This window comes from Indicator indicator, chromosome 16 (assembly GCF_027791375.1).
Source record: "Indicator indicator isolate 239-I01 chromosome 16, UM_Iind_1.1, whole genome shotgun sequence".
In the NCBI taxonomy this organism is placed as follows: Eukaryota; Metazoa; Chordata; class Aves; order Piciformes; family Indicatoridae; genus Indicator; species Indicator indicator.
The window spans coordinates 17,217,200-17,232,472 of NC_072025.1; the positions used below are offsets into that span (position 1 = coordinate 17,217,200).

Here is a 15,273-nt window from a genome sequence, read left to right on the forward strand (position 1 = left end):
GTGAGAAGTGCTGCTAGCTGTGGAAATGTGCCACCTCATGGTGCTGGGTGATGTGTGCTGTGTGTTTGAGAGTCCAGCTGAAGCATCCTCTTTGTGAAAAAGTGGAAGAAGAGGCTAATCATGAGGAACAAGCCAGTGGTGTGCAATGGGGAAGAGCTCACCACCGTCATGAGCACCGAGTGAGCATTCCTGCGCTGGTGATGCAGTCAAATAGATGTAGGTCAAACAGTGATTGAATCTGAAAATAAAGCAGTTGTGGTTTTCCATAAGCAAACAATAACGCAGTGTAATTTTCAGAATCTCTTTTGATTTTCCTTCTTCTTTCCTTCTTCTTTCCTTCTTCTTTCCTTCTTCTTTCCTTCTTCTTTCCTTCTTCTTTCCTTCTCTTTCTTCTTCTTTCCTTCTTCTTTCTTTCTTCTTTCTTTCTTCTTTCTTTCTTCTTTCTTTCTTCTTTCTTTCTTCTTTCTTTCTTCTTTCCTCCTTCTTTCCTCCTTCTTTCCTCCTTCTTTCCTCCTTCTTTCCTCCTTCTTTCCTCCTTCTTTCCTCCTTCTTTCCTCCTTCTTTCCTCCTTCTTTCCTCCTTCTGTCCTCCTTCTGTCCTCCTTCTGTCCTCCTTCTGTCCTCCTTCTGTCCTCCTTCTGTCCTCCTTCTGTCCTCCTTCTTCTGTTCTTCCCAATATCATACACTGTAAATTGTCTTACCTGGTAGCTCTTCTTGTAGGTCTGAATCCTCCTGGGGATGTCTATCCAGCAAATATTTGTTGGGCTATAAATCATAGAATGCATTGGGTTGGGAAGGACCCTCCAAGGTGATCCTGTCCAACCCCTCTGCAGTAAGCAGGGAAATCTTTAACTAGATCAGCTTGCTCAGGGCCCCATCAAGTTTGACCTTGAATGCCTCCAGGGGTAGGACTCCATCACATCTCTGGACAGGCTGTTTGTAGATGTGTAGGTGAAACTGCATAGATACATTTGTATTTCAGTCTGGCCTCACTAATGCCTGGCAAAAACTGTCTTGCAGCACACTGAGTGGAACACTCCTTGCAAAATATTCTTAAATAATAAGAGTTAATTCAATAGCTGTCAGTAATGAAACGTGCATGCAGCTCTGCAGGCCTGCCAGCTGGCTGGGGTAACACACTTTCATCACTTACAGAAGCAACACATTTTTCAAATCCCTGGCTCAATATTAACTTCTAAAATTAAATTGCAATTATCAGAGGGTTTCATGGCAGTCTGTAGCCAGACCAAAGGGGACTCCGCCCTGCCGTGTATCCTGCAGGAGCTCCACTCTGAAGTCAGGATCCACAGCTCAGCACATCTCCTCAGGTGGGGCAGGTGACTGTCAAGAAATCTGTTTTTTCCCAGTACCAGCAGGAAACTGGTTAGGAATTTTCATCAGATGGTTGGTTTACAAAATGTAGGTTTCTGTCTTTCAGGTTGGGCAATAGTTGTCAATTTGTTTTGACCTTTTCCCGCTCTTGTCAATGGTAGCAATCACTTCTGTTGTCTGCAACTATATTTCTGGGTCTTGTGGGGATTTTTGGCTGATCCTGTGTAAGTGCCCATCCCCACACAGAGTGGAGTTTCATGCAGGATGTCTTTCTGTCATTCCCCTGCCAGTCCTATGTGTTCCAAAGCATGGCACATCCTTGGTACTCCTGTGCCTGGTCCGCGGGGGAGGCACACTGTGAGATTTTGTAAGCAGCAGTCCAGAAGACAGCAGCCTGCTGCCACAGCAGTGGGGCAGTGACCAAGGTGGCAGCAGGGTGTGCTTGTGTGAGGTGATCTGTTCCTGTCAGTGGCCACTGGGTGGGGGAAAAACTGAAAAAGCTGAAAATGGAAGCGTGGAAGAAAGTGGCCTGACTTCCAGGACAGTCAGGGCGCCTGCTAGTCCTCTTGTCTTACTGACAACACTCAGCAGCTCCTGGAAATCTGATCAGTTGATTAGGTGCCTGATACATGTTAGGCTGGGACTGGGCTTTTGATAATTCCAAGACACAATGTAGCAAGAAGGTCAAGAAAATGTAAGCTCCAGCTGAGCGAGTGAAGGTTGGGCAGCATAAGGTGGCCTGCTGAGCCAGTACCACTGAAAACAGGGCTTGGAAGGAGGCTTTTCAGGAGAAGCTTGCTAAGAGAGGGTGACACTGCTTTTCCTTTTATCTTTCTGTCTTTATAATTTTCCTCCCTATTAATTTGTTATCTGGGGACCAGAGGATTAAAAAAAAAAAAAAAAAATCAGTGTGGCTGTGACTTGGCCACAGAGTTACATTCTTCTGCCTGCCTGCTGTATCATGAGCAGAAATTAACTGTGACACCCTGAGTTAAACACTGCTCCTCTCCATCCCCCTGTCACGTTGATCCAAGCTTATGCACAAGAAATTAGGGCTTTTAACCTAGTTTCTTCACTTTCCTGCAGGCTGGAGATGGGGCTGGCCCCTTAAATTGCTGCTAACACTTCTGCAGTACGGACTGAAAATGAAAACGAAGCAGTTGCTTGGAAACCCTCCTCCTCTCTGTGTTGCTTATTTTACTTTCTCAAGATGCCTTTTCCCAGACTATTAATTGTAAGTGGCAAAAATATTACAGGCAGAGCTACTGGTGTCTCTTAATGTGGAGGCTGTATAACATTGCCTCTTACAAGCCCCAGATTTGATTGGTGTGCACTCTTCCAGACTTCAACCACTCTGAAGTTTAGAGGAAATTTGTCTCTGTTGGGTGTCTCCCTAAAATATTTCAGAGCATTTCAGCCAATATAATTCCTGAGAAGAGAGTTAGAGAGCAATGCACTGGCAAAATAATGTGGTGAACTTTGAGAAGGTAAAACATTTCAGTGCTGTGAAGCAAGGATCTGGAATTCAGTGGGGGAAGGAATTGCCTGGCTTTTTACCCAGGGACATATGTTTTACTATTTCTAATCTATGCACATTTGGCTAAATTTGTAGGGATTTCCATAGCTTACAATTTGTGTGTGTCCCATAGGGACAGCTTTGGTATACTTAGCAGCTAAACCTAGAAGCAATTTCAGCCACATTGGCTACTCTGGACTTAACTGAAGTCAGTCCCCCCAAGGGTTATGTCTTATTGGAGGGGCATGCAGAAAGGGGGTGAATTATGTACTAAGAAATCTGAGTTCTGACATCTCTGACATTCTGAGTACTTCATTTTGCAAGCTTAATGTTCTTATGGGAGAGTTTTCTTGTGCAAAGTATGTGTTTTTAAATTGGGCAATTTAAGCATCAACTGCAGATATCTGAGAATTTCTGCAGCACTTTTGGTAGAGAAAAGTGATTTTTTTCCTTACAGTTTTGTTACTGTCAATCTGTTGGGAATTCCAATGGGTGTGGGAGCCCATAGCTTGGATAATGGGAATGTTAGCTCAATGTGTGAAATGTATGGTGTATGGATCCATGAAATGCCTGGAGATTACCACTATTGTCTGTAGGAAATAGTCCTACAGAGAATACATTGGGACTGGATCATACTGAGAAGGCAGCTCTTCTGACACTGGAATTTGGAAGCCTTTTTAGAGGAGTGAAGCTGGGGCAAGTTAATTCTGAAGAGTGTTTATCAGCATGAGATCTCTTGTGCAACTAAGCAAACAGCTGGGCAGTCTGGTTACACAGGCTTCCAAAGTACACTTATCTTCCAAACATTTTTTTTTTTTTTTTGAGTAAAATAGTAAAACGAATTCCAGTGGCATGCAGAATGCAATATACAAATGTTTTTGTGTGGAAAAGAACATTGGTTGGAGGCCTTGGATTGTGGGAATGAGGCAGGAATGATTTGCTTCTATATTTTTGGTTGTTACTGCAAATGTTTTGCTTTCTGTTTTTCCCCTGTATGCTGATGACAGCACTGTGTAACCCTAGGTCTAAGAGACAAAGCAGAGCCACTCTGCATTCAGCAGGCTCTCATGTCTTCCTGGCACTTGCATCTTCTCACTTAGGACAGGGTGATGGGTACATGGATTGGTGATGTGGCCACGAGGCATCATCTGGATAGAATCAAAAGGCATGTGGGGCAGAGAGGAGATCTGACACTTTTTTTGTTTTGACTGTGAAACCTGCCTTATAGTCAACAAAGGACTTCCTCCATCTACCTGAGCTACCACGATCTCCTTTATCCACCTAAAAATTTTGTTTGAAATTGGAGGACCTGAATGATTTTTTTTTTTTTTTTTTAATATCTGGAAATCCTGGAGATGCAGCACTTTGTATAGCTGGTGTGCTCAGGCAGCTTGGTGTGGCCCAGCCCACCGTGCTGGGATTGCTCTGCTCAGCACATCTGGATGTCCTGGTTACAATGCTGCAGCCCAGGTCTACCAACCTGAATGCACACAGATGCTAGGTCTCAAATTTCCACATCCCAGAAAGCTGGCAGGAAGGATGTGTCAGCAGTGCTAAAATATGGCTGAGGGCTGCCTGCATCCAGCAGCAGCTGTGTGCTGGCATCCCCTCGCTCAGCAGGGGCTTGATGAGTTTTTCATTAATATTAGCTCTCTGCAAGGAGCAGATGGTGCCAAAATCTTGCAGCTCAGAGCCAGAATTACAGTTTGGAGTCAGCTGGATCATTTTCATTAGCTCTAGACTTTCACAGACCCCTTCCAGTCTTCATTTACCTTTGTAAGTAGGATGAGTGCCAGCTCAATGAATGGATGTGTTAAACATGAACAACACGCTGAATGATTGTTCTGGGTATCAGTGCTGACTAATGAGGGAGTGCCATGTCTCCAGCCTCTCTCTTGCTGATGACATATGTTGCTTTCACTGATAAAATCTGTAGATTCAAGAAAACTGGCTCTCAAGTCACCCGAGGAAGACCATAAGGCAGCAGCAGCAGGGACTGCCTAGGGGCTGGATGGCAGGAAAGCCTCCATGTAACTGCTACCTGGATGGTGAGACTCTTGAGAAGAGCTAGCAGAGAGGCAGCCTGTGATGAATGGATTTAGATCAATATTCTGTACTTGTATTTTTGTGTATTGGATTGGTGAATGTTGCATCATTACTTAGAAGTGTTATGTTAATGGCTGGACTCAATGATCCTAAAGGTTTAAGTGATTCTGTGTTTCACAATACCAAGATGATAGGAGCATTTTAAATGCTGTAAAGGACAGTGATAAAATGAAGATGTCTAAATGAAGGTCAAGATACTGTGGTAGACAAGTAAGGTGTAGTCTATACAGGTAGTGCAGAGGTGGAAAGGAGAAACCTGAGGAACTTGATACAAGCTACTCAAAGACTGCTAAACCAGAAGACTGCTAAACCAGAAATAACAACTGAAGGCTGCAGTGGTGTGATAGGTTTCCAAAGGCTGATGGGTGGTGTGGTAGGCTTCCAAAGGCTGATGGGTGGTGTGGTAGGCTTCCAAAGGCTGATGGGTGGTGTGGTAGGCTTCCAAAGGCTGATGGGTGGTGTGGTAGGCTTCCAAAGGCTGATGGGTGGTGTGGTAGGCTTCCAAAGGCTGATGGGTGGTGTGGTAGGCTTCCAAAGGCTGATGGGTGGTGTGGTAGGCTTCCAAAGGCTGATGGGTGGTGTGGTAGGCTTCCAAAGGCTGATGGGTGGTGTGGTAGGCTTCCAAAGGCTGATGGGTGGTGTGGTAGGCTTCCAAAGGCTGATGGGTGGTGTGGTAGGCTTCCAAAGGCTGATGGGTGGTGTGGTAGGCTTCCAAAGGCTGATGGGTGGTGTGGTAGGCTTCCAAAGGCTGATGGGTGGTGTGGTAGGTTTCCATAGGCTGATGGGTGGTGTGGTAGGTTTCCATAGGCTGATGGGTGGTGTGGTAGGCTTCCAAAGGCTGATGGGTGGTGTGGTAGGCTTCCATAGGCTGATGGGTGGTGTGGTAGGCTTCCATAGGCTGATGGGTGGTGTGGTAGGCTTCCATAGGCTGATGGGTGGTGTGGTAGGCTTCCATAGGCTGATGGGTGGTGTGGTAGGCTTCCATAGGCTGATGGGTGGTGTGGTAGGCTTCCATAGGCTGATGGGTGGTGTGGTAGGCTTCCATAGGCTGATGGGTGGTGTGGTGAGCTTCCATAGGCTGATTCATCCATATTCTCTGCTTCAGCTCACCAGGAGTGCGTTTAGACAGGTGACTGAGGATGCAGGGTGTGCAGCTTGTACCAAGTGGAATTTGGAACATTTGGCTTAAGCACAGCATTGTGTCATTTGCTTCCCAGTGCACTCTAATCTGCTTTAAACCACAGATGGGTCATCTCAGTGCCATAGAGCTATGGACTTCAAATGTCCTGTTCATGGCAAAATAATTTCCCTCCAGGAGAAAGGGCATCTCACATTCATTTGTCTAACTGCTCTGACTCTGGCATACAAGGTCTGTTTTGCAGGAGCTGCATACAGAAGCCAGTGGGAACATTGCTTTCAGCTTGGCAGAGGCTAAAAGCAGTGCTGATGGGGATTGCTGCTCTTGCTGCACTGTAAATTTGGACAAGCTGGCTAAACAGTGCAGTCTTTTAAGTGGATGCTTATGAAAGGTTTTAAATCTTGTCTTCTGTCCCTTAATGGTTTTGCATTGTTTGTTTGTTTGGTTTTCCTTGTGATCCACTTTGTTTGATGCAAATGCAGCAAAAACCCATCCAGGGATAAGAAAAAGATCACAAAATAACTTTCAGAGCACTTAAAAAGGACTCTCTAAGACTTCAGCTAGGTATAAAAGGGCCTCATGGTAGCATTTTTTATCATTTTTTTTTCCCCAAAAGAACTTGTTGGTGATTGCTGTGCCTGGATCTAACTGAGGGTTATTTATTCCTTCCCCTAACAACTGGCAATTAAACACAAAAGGTGAAACTGCATCCCACTGAAGTGAAGGGCGAAACTCCCACTGTCTATGGTAGGACCAGGAGTTCACTCTGAGTGGTGTTCCAAGCTGTGCTTTGTGGTGGTGAAGAGCTTTTATTAAGCTCACAGCTCTAGCTGTTCATGTGATGTGTTTGAATACTCTTTGTGGCACTGCTGGCTGCTTTCTGGCTACTTGTAAGGGTATGTATAGGTAATTATCAAAGGGGAATAGACTTCTAAGGGCATGCATAGCTAATTATAAAAGGGGAAGAAGTGGCTCTGTGTGTGTGTGTGTTTCTTTCAGGCAATAGATGTAAACGTGGCCTCCAAGTACCAGCCTGTACCTGCAAGGTGGAGGGAAATATATCTCTTGTAAAACAGGGAAGTCTCATCTCAGCCTGTTTCCTTTTCCTGGATCAAAGGAAGACTTAGAATCATGTCCACTAGGTTTCTGCCCTTGCCTTTGTCACACTGGAGCAGTTTATTACCAAAGGACTACATGCTGTGGAAGGGACCAATGCTGGTGCAAGCCATAGAGGACTGTGGCTGGTGGGAAGGACTCACATTGGTGAAGTTTGTGGAAAACTGCTTCCAGTGGGAAGGACTCAATGCTGGAGCAGGGAAAGAGTGTAAGGAGTCCTCCTCTTGAGGAGGAAGGTGTAGAACAAAAAATGTGTGATAAGCTAACTGCAACCTCTGTTCCTTGTCCCCCTGCACCACTGGGAGGGAGAAGGTAGAGAAAATTGGAAGTGAAGCTGAACCCAGGAGGAAAGGAGGGGTGGGGGAAAGGTCATTTTTAAGAGTCAGTTTTATTTCTCACAACTCTGTTCTGATTTGACTGGTAAAAAATTGAATGCATTTTGCCCCAATTTGAGTCTATTTTGCCTGTGATGGTAACCAGTGAGTGATCTCCCTATCCATATCTCAACCCATGAGCCTTTTGTTGTGTTTCCTCTCCTGTCAAGCTGAGGAGGGGAGCGATGGAGCAATTTGATGGGCACCTGACATCCAGCCAGGTTCAACTTGCCACAATACAGGAACAGTTTTTCTTTAAGTGTAACATTTAAACCATACAATATGGTTGTACACAGCAGAAAAGTGTGGGTTTGTGATGTAGTCAAGGGACTAACAGAGTGAAAAAAAATCTGTTTTTATCTAGCAAGACTTGACATGTGTATGCACTTCAGGATTTGTTAGTAATGCTCTTAATTTGCAGTGTGACATAGGAGGGCAGCATTAGTTACTGTAAAGCTGTATTTATGATGCTATCAGGAGCAGGGCTGCAGTTTAGTTTTCACCACAGAGCAGAACTCGGATTACTGGGAATTTAACATTAATGTTCAATAACAGTAATTCAGTGTGTACTATGGATGGCTAGAATGATAGTTTTTCCTCTCTCATTCATCAGGAAATAAGCATGTTGGATCATTAAGCCTTGCTACCCTGTTCCCCCTTCAGGAAATAAATATGCATGTATGTGCACATTGAACAAGATGGTTGCTCTGTGTAGTTATGTTGGCTTTAGTGGTGTGACAAGATTTATATCAGGAAAGCATCCAGCCCAGCTGTCAAAGATACTGTCTTTATATGGCCATAAAAGTAATGGAAGAAATAATATCAGGATATCTAAGTGTTTTAATATATATTGACAAAAAAAAAAAAAAAAAAAAAAGAGACAAGGGGGCTGAGGAAAAGTGTGTTTACTTTTTGGTCTTTGACTTCCAGCTTCTGGTTCAGAGCAAGCTGCAAAGGCCAAACAAATACTGATTCTAAAAGTTTTCCCAAGGCAATTTATTGCTCATGATATGTGCTGAATTAACAGCCCCAGAGACCGAAGTCTTTTAATTTGGGTGAATTTCAGGATTCCCACACAAAGCCTCTGATTGTTTCCGTTTTTGAGAAGGGACTCTGTCTCCTGTACAGTTCCAGGCATGCCGCCGGTGGTCACTAAATAATCATAAATAACAATGAAGTCAGAGCAATGTGGTGTTCACAGCTGTCCTGGATGGGGCTTGGAGGATGAGACCCACCCTGTGCTGTGTTCCAGTGCTGCGCTCCTATACATGCTGCCCAGGGACTGCAGGAGCAGCTGCTGGCCTCCACCTGGCTCTGCAGGGCTTTATGGGGTGCTCCAGCCTGATCGCTTTCCTTTCTCTGACAGCATTCAGCATCTCCAACTTATAGCAAGGGATTGCTTTCTGCCTGCTGCTGAGAGCAACTTTTATTTGTGCCTTCTGGGGTCAGGCTGCTCATTCTGTACCTGAAGCTGAATGTTTCTTAAGCCAAAACACTTAGGGTTGTTGCATTGTTCTCATGAGTGTGAGGAGCAAACCAGCTTGCTGTAGGAAAGTGTTGACCTTTGGTAGTATTGACCTTCAGTAGTCGTCCAGGTACTTGATAGGAATGAACAAAGAAGGAACTGGAAGGTTAAGTGAAGATTTCTCAAACTCAGTATCACATAACAAATTGAGGCTGTTATGAGTTACAAAAGTTTCCCATCCAGCTTCTTCTCAGGCTTAAGCATCAGCCCAGGGCTTGCTGGGTTGGTGAGCCAGGGTAAGAACATCAGGGGATACTCTGCTCGTGGAAGGTTGATTCCTTTTGTCACCACAGAAGCAAGGGATGGTAGGAACTTGACAGATACACACATCTTGCAGGTTTGGTCTGTAAAGCCTTCTCCTTTTCCCCATCCACTAAATCCACTGGATGTAATCAGTGAGTAGAGCTACAGGACTGAAATGCCCCAGATAGGAGATATATTTGGACTTAGTTATGTGACTTTGCTGCTAAGGATGATCTTAAGGACGTCGCTTATGCTAGAAATAAGAATGTGACAAAAGTGACCAATATAGGATAAGAATGATGTGTGCTAAAACTGGGATGTGGGAGAACTCTGAGATAGCTGAGTCAAGCTTTTTCCCTTTGGAGACAGGGAAATGTCTCATTAATAAGATACCCTTCATACCGGGCAAAAAAAATGGTTCTTTGTTACTGTTATCAGACTGACTTGGAGCATCCACTGTGGATGCATCTAGCTGTTTCCAGCTGCATTTACCTGAGCTAGATATTGAATATTTGAGTCCTTTATAAACATAAGATGAAATTACAATCCTTTTCCAGAAGGCTTACAATGTAGTATAAACAATTCAGCTGAAGTGTTTGCTAATAATCTCTGAAACTCTGTAAAGATGTATTTCCTTGCCTGTAGTTAGAAAAAGCCATGTTCCCTGCCTCTGCCTCCACAGGAAAAATCTGTTGCTAGCTCCCAGGCACTTCCTAAGGGAAGGCAAAGAGCTATTCCTTACAGCATTCAGTATCCAGTGCTTGTTGCTTACAGGGACAGGGATTTCTGGTAGCTGTTGGTGTCTGGCTATTTATCAATGGCCAGGAAACCAGGCATTAAACTTTCAAGTCTATTAGCAGGACTTGGGCTCATGAGTTGAACTGATTGATGCTGCTGCATTATCAGACTTGGCATACTTCAGATGAAACAGGGGAGGAGGTTTCTTGACTCTCTTAAATTACCTCTCCACCTGCAAAGGAATGCCCTGTTTGTCTTTTATTAGTGAAATTTTGGGATTCATTTTCTCCCCTCTGTTCCTCCAACCTCCCAGCCATTGCCCTGCTGACTCAGCATACCTTCTATGAACAGGAAAAGAACTCAGCATACTTTCTATGAACAGGAAAAGATCATATCTGTCTCTGATGTTAACCCAGTCTGTCTCTTTGGCCCTGTGGGAATGAAAATAATCCAATGCCATTACAAAAGAAACCACCAAGACTCCTAATGTCATCCTGTTCAGAGTAAGACATAGTAAGACAAGTTTTAATATTCAGGACATTGAATAAGCTGTAGCAAGAGCCAATTTCTTGCTTGTATACTTGTTGCATTGCCAAAGGCTCTTTGGCTCTCCAGCAGCGATGCACAATAGTAGAAATGAGTAAAGTGAAATACCAGATCCAGCTCTGATCAAACTCTGGAGGAGTTTCTGTTTAGATTTGGACTTTCTCACACTCATTTCCATGCAACAGTTGCTAGTGCTTGTTGGCTTGCCACAGCATAAATGTCATATACTGAAATGTGTTTAGCTTTGGAAGAATACCTGGGGAAAAAAAGAAAAGCCTTTCCAGTTGTAATGCTTTAACAGGTCTGTTTCCACTCTGGCTTCCCTCACCCATCCTTTCTGCCTTTTAGCATCTGCATGTGAATATAATAAAGAGCAGACTGAAGCTGGTCATTTACAGAAAGAAGAGCACTGGCAGTGTAACTGAGATGTTACTGCCTGCCTCTATGGCACATATTAGCTGAATAAAACATGCAGTCAATAAAGTGAAACAAAACAATAAAGCTCAGCCCTCTGGTTCTCTGTTATAGGGTGTTATGCAACACAGGAACCTGCAGTCATAAAACTGAGAATGAGGGAAACCTTACACTTTCAAGAACAAAGGCACCCAAGCATTAAGTTGGAAACAGCACTAAACTTCCATTCTCTTTGCACCTGGAAGCAGTTAGTTTTAAAAGCCATACCATTTTATACTGTTCTCTTCCAATTTAAACAGGGCCTTCATGTGTTCTTGTTAGATGCTTACACAGAAACATGGTTTTAATTAAGGCATGCATTGATCCAAGTCCAAAAGATACATTTACTTCAGATGATAAATTCATTAGCCACAGGCATAAAAAACTTGTGTTCTTACTGAGACAATTCCAGCCTTGGGAACAATGTTCTGTATCCTTCCTAAGTGCCTTGCATGCCATACAGCTCTGTTTTGCATGGCATCAATCAGATCTGCTGTGTCCTTCAGCTGTTTGGAATAGTTGGTTTTGAGAAATAAAGACAAGCTGAAGGAGGAAAATGAAGATGTAGAAGCATGGAGAGGGGACAGATGTTTTCAGCTGTCGGATTTCACTAGTATTTATCAGTAATTTACGGGTGATCGTTGTGGAGAATAAATCCTAATGAATAATTTACTGAAATACATGAGCTTCAGTAAATTGCTCAGACACAGTAGCAAGCTTCATGAATGTCTTTGTAGGTATTTATAGTTTAAAGATACTTTTTCAATGTTTCCTGGGGTGTTAATGAGTAGACCATGGTGTATTCTCATCAGATGGGCATAACTCACTCTTTCTGCTTACAAGTTGAGAAACGTGCAACATTGTTCACACTTCTTAGTTTGTTAAAATCAACAAAATGTCCTCCTGTGTGTACTGAAACTTCTGGGGGCACATGGCAAGCATTAAATGGATGGTTTTCCAAGATTTCTTGTTAAGAATTCAATGGCATGTAGTTTACTGAATGTTACAGAAGGATTTTGTAGACTAAGTAATGATTGTTCATGAATTGAGGTGCCAGCACAGAGATTTACTGTGGTGAACTACAGTATTTCTTCCTTGGATTAAATCACAGCTTTACTCAACATTCCCCAGTAAAATAAGCATTCTGAAAGCACTGGACTAGCAGTATCATTTAGAGTTACCATTTGAAGCACTGAATTTTCAGACCCTTTCCCTCTCTTTTCTCCCTGGTGAGGAACGTTTGAGGACTGTAATAGCAGCATGTCTCCTATTACAAAGTTAAAACTCCAGAAACATTTTAACAAGGTGAAAGTTCTAAAACTAGCCCATTTTCTCCAGCCCACACACCACACACCTGCAGGAGTGTGTGGCCATGTACAGTGTGCACCACACTTTCTTTCCTCATTACAACTCAAAACACTCTATCCCTGCACACAAACCCGAGCACTGCCTATTTTCATTAAGTCAGGAGGCCTATCAATTCCAGATGTAAACCATTGCCCTTATCCTTCTCCAAGCTGGCAAGGGTATTTTCCTGTACCTGCATCTGGCTTTTAGCATGTGGTCTTTCCCCCTGGCCTGCCTATTGCATGGTGCATCCTGAAGGTTTGCTGCTTCTGTTGTGCAGCTGCTGCACAGTGAATGTTTGCACGTGAGGGGCTCAGCTACTTCAAAGTTTTTAACTTTCTCCAACGTGCTTTGAAGACATTTGATCAATATGTGCTCATTTTAAGTGTACCACCTGACCTGTGACTTGCAATTGCTAAACTTGGGGCTACGAACCCCTGATTGCCAATGGCCATTTCCAAGAGGTGAATGAGAGTTAGAGCAGTCCTAAAAATAAGCAGGGTTACTGTTCTCTGATATGGGGTCTTCATTACAGCTAGAAAAACTTTAGATATTCACAAATAGAGAAGGGGAGAGAACTGCTGGCTCAGACAATTTGCTTTCACAGTAAGGATCAGCTTAATCCTGAACCATTTCTGGATGTCTGTGTTGCTATCAATGTGTTTTACTGATGGCTTTGAGCTCATCTGCTGGTGGCAGCTTCTTTGTGGACAGAGACCATTTCCCAGGCAGCCCTGCAGCTGAAACAGTTTGTGGAACAGGTACTAAATCTGTAGAGTAACTACAACACTGACCTCAACACTGTGTGCACTGATGGGCTTGGTCACAGTTTAAAAGGGTTTTTTAGGTATGGATGCAATGTAAGGAGTGGATCCTTTAGTCAGTTAAATCCAGTCTGTGGATTTGAATAATCCAACTGGCTGCCAGGTAACAGTGGTAAAGGGTTCATAAAAGCTGATTTTAGCTGTAGTCCTTCTAGCACAAGAGGAAGACAGAATGCTGGTCTTCTTGTGAGATGGGCACTGGCTGTGACTTGGCAGCCCTCAGAAAAACTTACTAACTGTTGCTGCTCACCTAAGCAGCAGTGCACAGCATCTTGATGTCACTACTGAGACGTTGCACTTTGCTGATCTGCACAACAGGAACAATTAATTTTGATTCTAAGACTAAAAAAGGGGGAGTGAAATTGGAATGTATGGAAATTGGAATGTATGGAAAGCCCCCTCAAGAGCTGGTCTTGGGCATAAACTTTACAGGAGACATTTTTAGGGGCAGCAATTGCTGCTTTGCTGTGTGTTGGTGTCACTAACACTAAGGGATAGAAATCTGTGCTGTGGTAAGACAAACGACTGTTAAATTGCCCTCACTCCTGCTAGCTTTGTGATGTATCTGGCAGGCTTCAAAGTGACAGGGCCATGTAAAAATTGTTTTCTCTGTGGTTTTTTTTTTTTTTTTTCTTTAAGGACAAGGCAAAAGTCAAGTTGAAAATGTTTCTTATTTTTGTTGGAAACATGACAAAAATTAGAGACAGATGAATGACATGATTTTTAGGTATAGACCCAGCATATGTATTCTTGGACTGCTGCCTTTGCAACTGAGAAATCCTTTAATTAATTTATTTATTTTAAAAGTGATTAATCTGGCACACTGAAGTAGAAGCAATAGAGGAAAAAAAAATATTTTTAAAGTCTCCTATATAGATAGTTTGGAGATAGTTACCTACAAATATTTCCAATAAAAATTTTTGTTGTGTTGCTTTGGGCTGTGTAAAAAGTGAGGATTTGATTGCATTTTCTAGCTGTCTGTCTCCAGTGGACCTAAAATGCAAGGAGGTACTCTGATACACTGAGTGTTAGTAAATCAAAATAAACATTCTTTGTATAGTACATGATGTGATTGCTTTCAAAGCTGGAGTGTGGTGCTTGCAGGAGGACTTAATTTTATCTATTTTTTCCAGCTTGCATGGCTTGCAGTGAGAACAGGAATGTTGTTAGCCATATCTGAGATGAGATGCAGGTTTCTTATGAGAGATAACAGAGGCAACATTTTCCACTGTGTTACTGTAATACAGTAAATGGAAAAACCCTGGCTGCCTGTTGCTGAACATTCCCACCCAGTGGTGCCCATGAGCAGTGGCATCAAAAATAACCATTTGGGAAACAATGAGATGAGAAGGAGATTGGTGATAATGAAGATGTCTTGGGAGTGAATTCCATCTGAAGGGTGTTCTTAAAGAGCTGTTGACTAGATCCAGTGCATTAGCATGTTAAAATGCCTAGGAGAGGGCTGTTAGGAAGCTGGCTTCATCAACCATATAAAGGTTGGGAGGGTCCAAGTGCACAGCTGGTGTGGGATGCCAGTTGCTCAGAAATGTTCATGCTACTTTTGAGCAACAAGGCAGCCTCTAGTTTGAATATGAATGAGTGAAGTCAACTGCCCCTTAATTTCATACACATTGCCAGAGACTGTCCCAGGGTTTGGAATTAAACACTTCAGCACAAATCTCTTCAAACCTCTCCTAAATAAGAAATTATGCTAAAGCTCTTTAGTAAGGAGGTTCTCCCCCCTGTTGAAATAAAAATCAATTATGTTTGCTCTGCTGTGAACAATGTCACTCCCCAGCCATGCTTTCTAATTGGGTAATGCCTTAATGACCTGCTGGGAGGCTATGATGCATTGCTTTGGACCCTCTCTGCAGGCTTTTAGACTACCAGTCAGATGTCAATGAAGCTTGACTCAACAGGGGTTCTTTTGCTAAAATTCCATTATTCATCAGGGTTTATGCACTAAAATGATCACAAAATAAAACCTTCACATCAAGCAGAGTTAAATAGAATTAT

General features: G+C 43.1%; 1 protein-coding gene across 1 annotated transcript; it reads right to left on the reverse strand.

Annotated features, from left to right (window-relative positions):
- Positions 1–5,242: 5,242 nt before the first annotated feature.
- On the reverse strand, positions 5,243–6,040 carry LOC128971984 (histidine-rich glycoprotein-like). The gene has a single exon (XM_054387744.1). It carries the CDS (start codon positions 6,038–6,040, stop codon positions 5,243–5,245), a length of 798 nt encoding a protein of 265 aa, XP_054243719.1.
- Positions 6,041–15,273: the final 9,233 nt, after the last annotated feature.

What these genes read in the sequence shown, in the direction of transcription:
- LOC128971984 (XM_054387744.1), bottom strand. Translation starts at nt 6,040, where the DNA reads ATGAATCAGCCTATGGAAGCTCACCACACCACCCATCAGCCTATGGAA.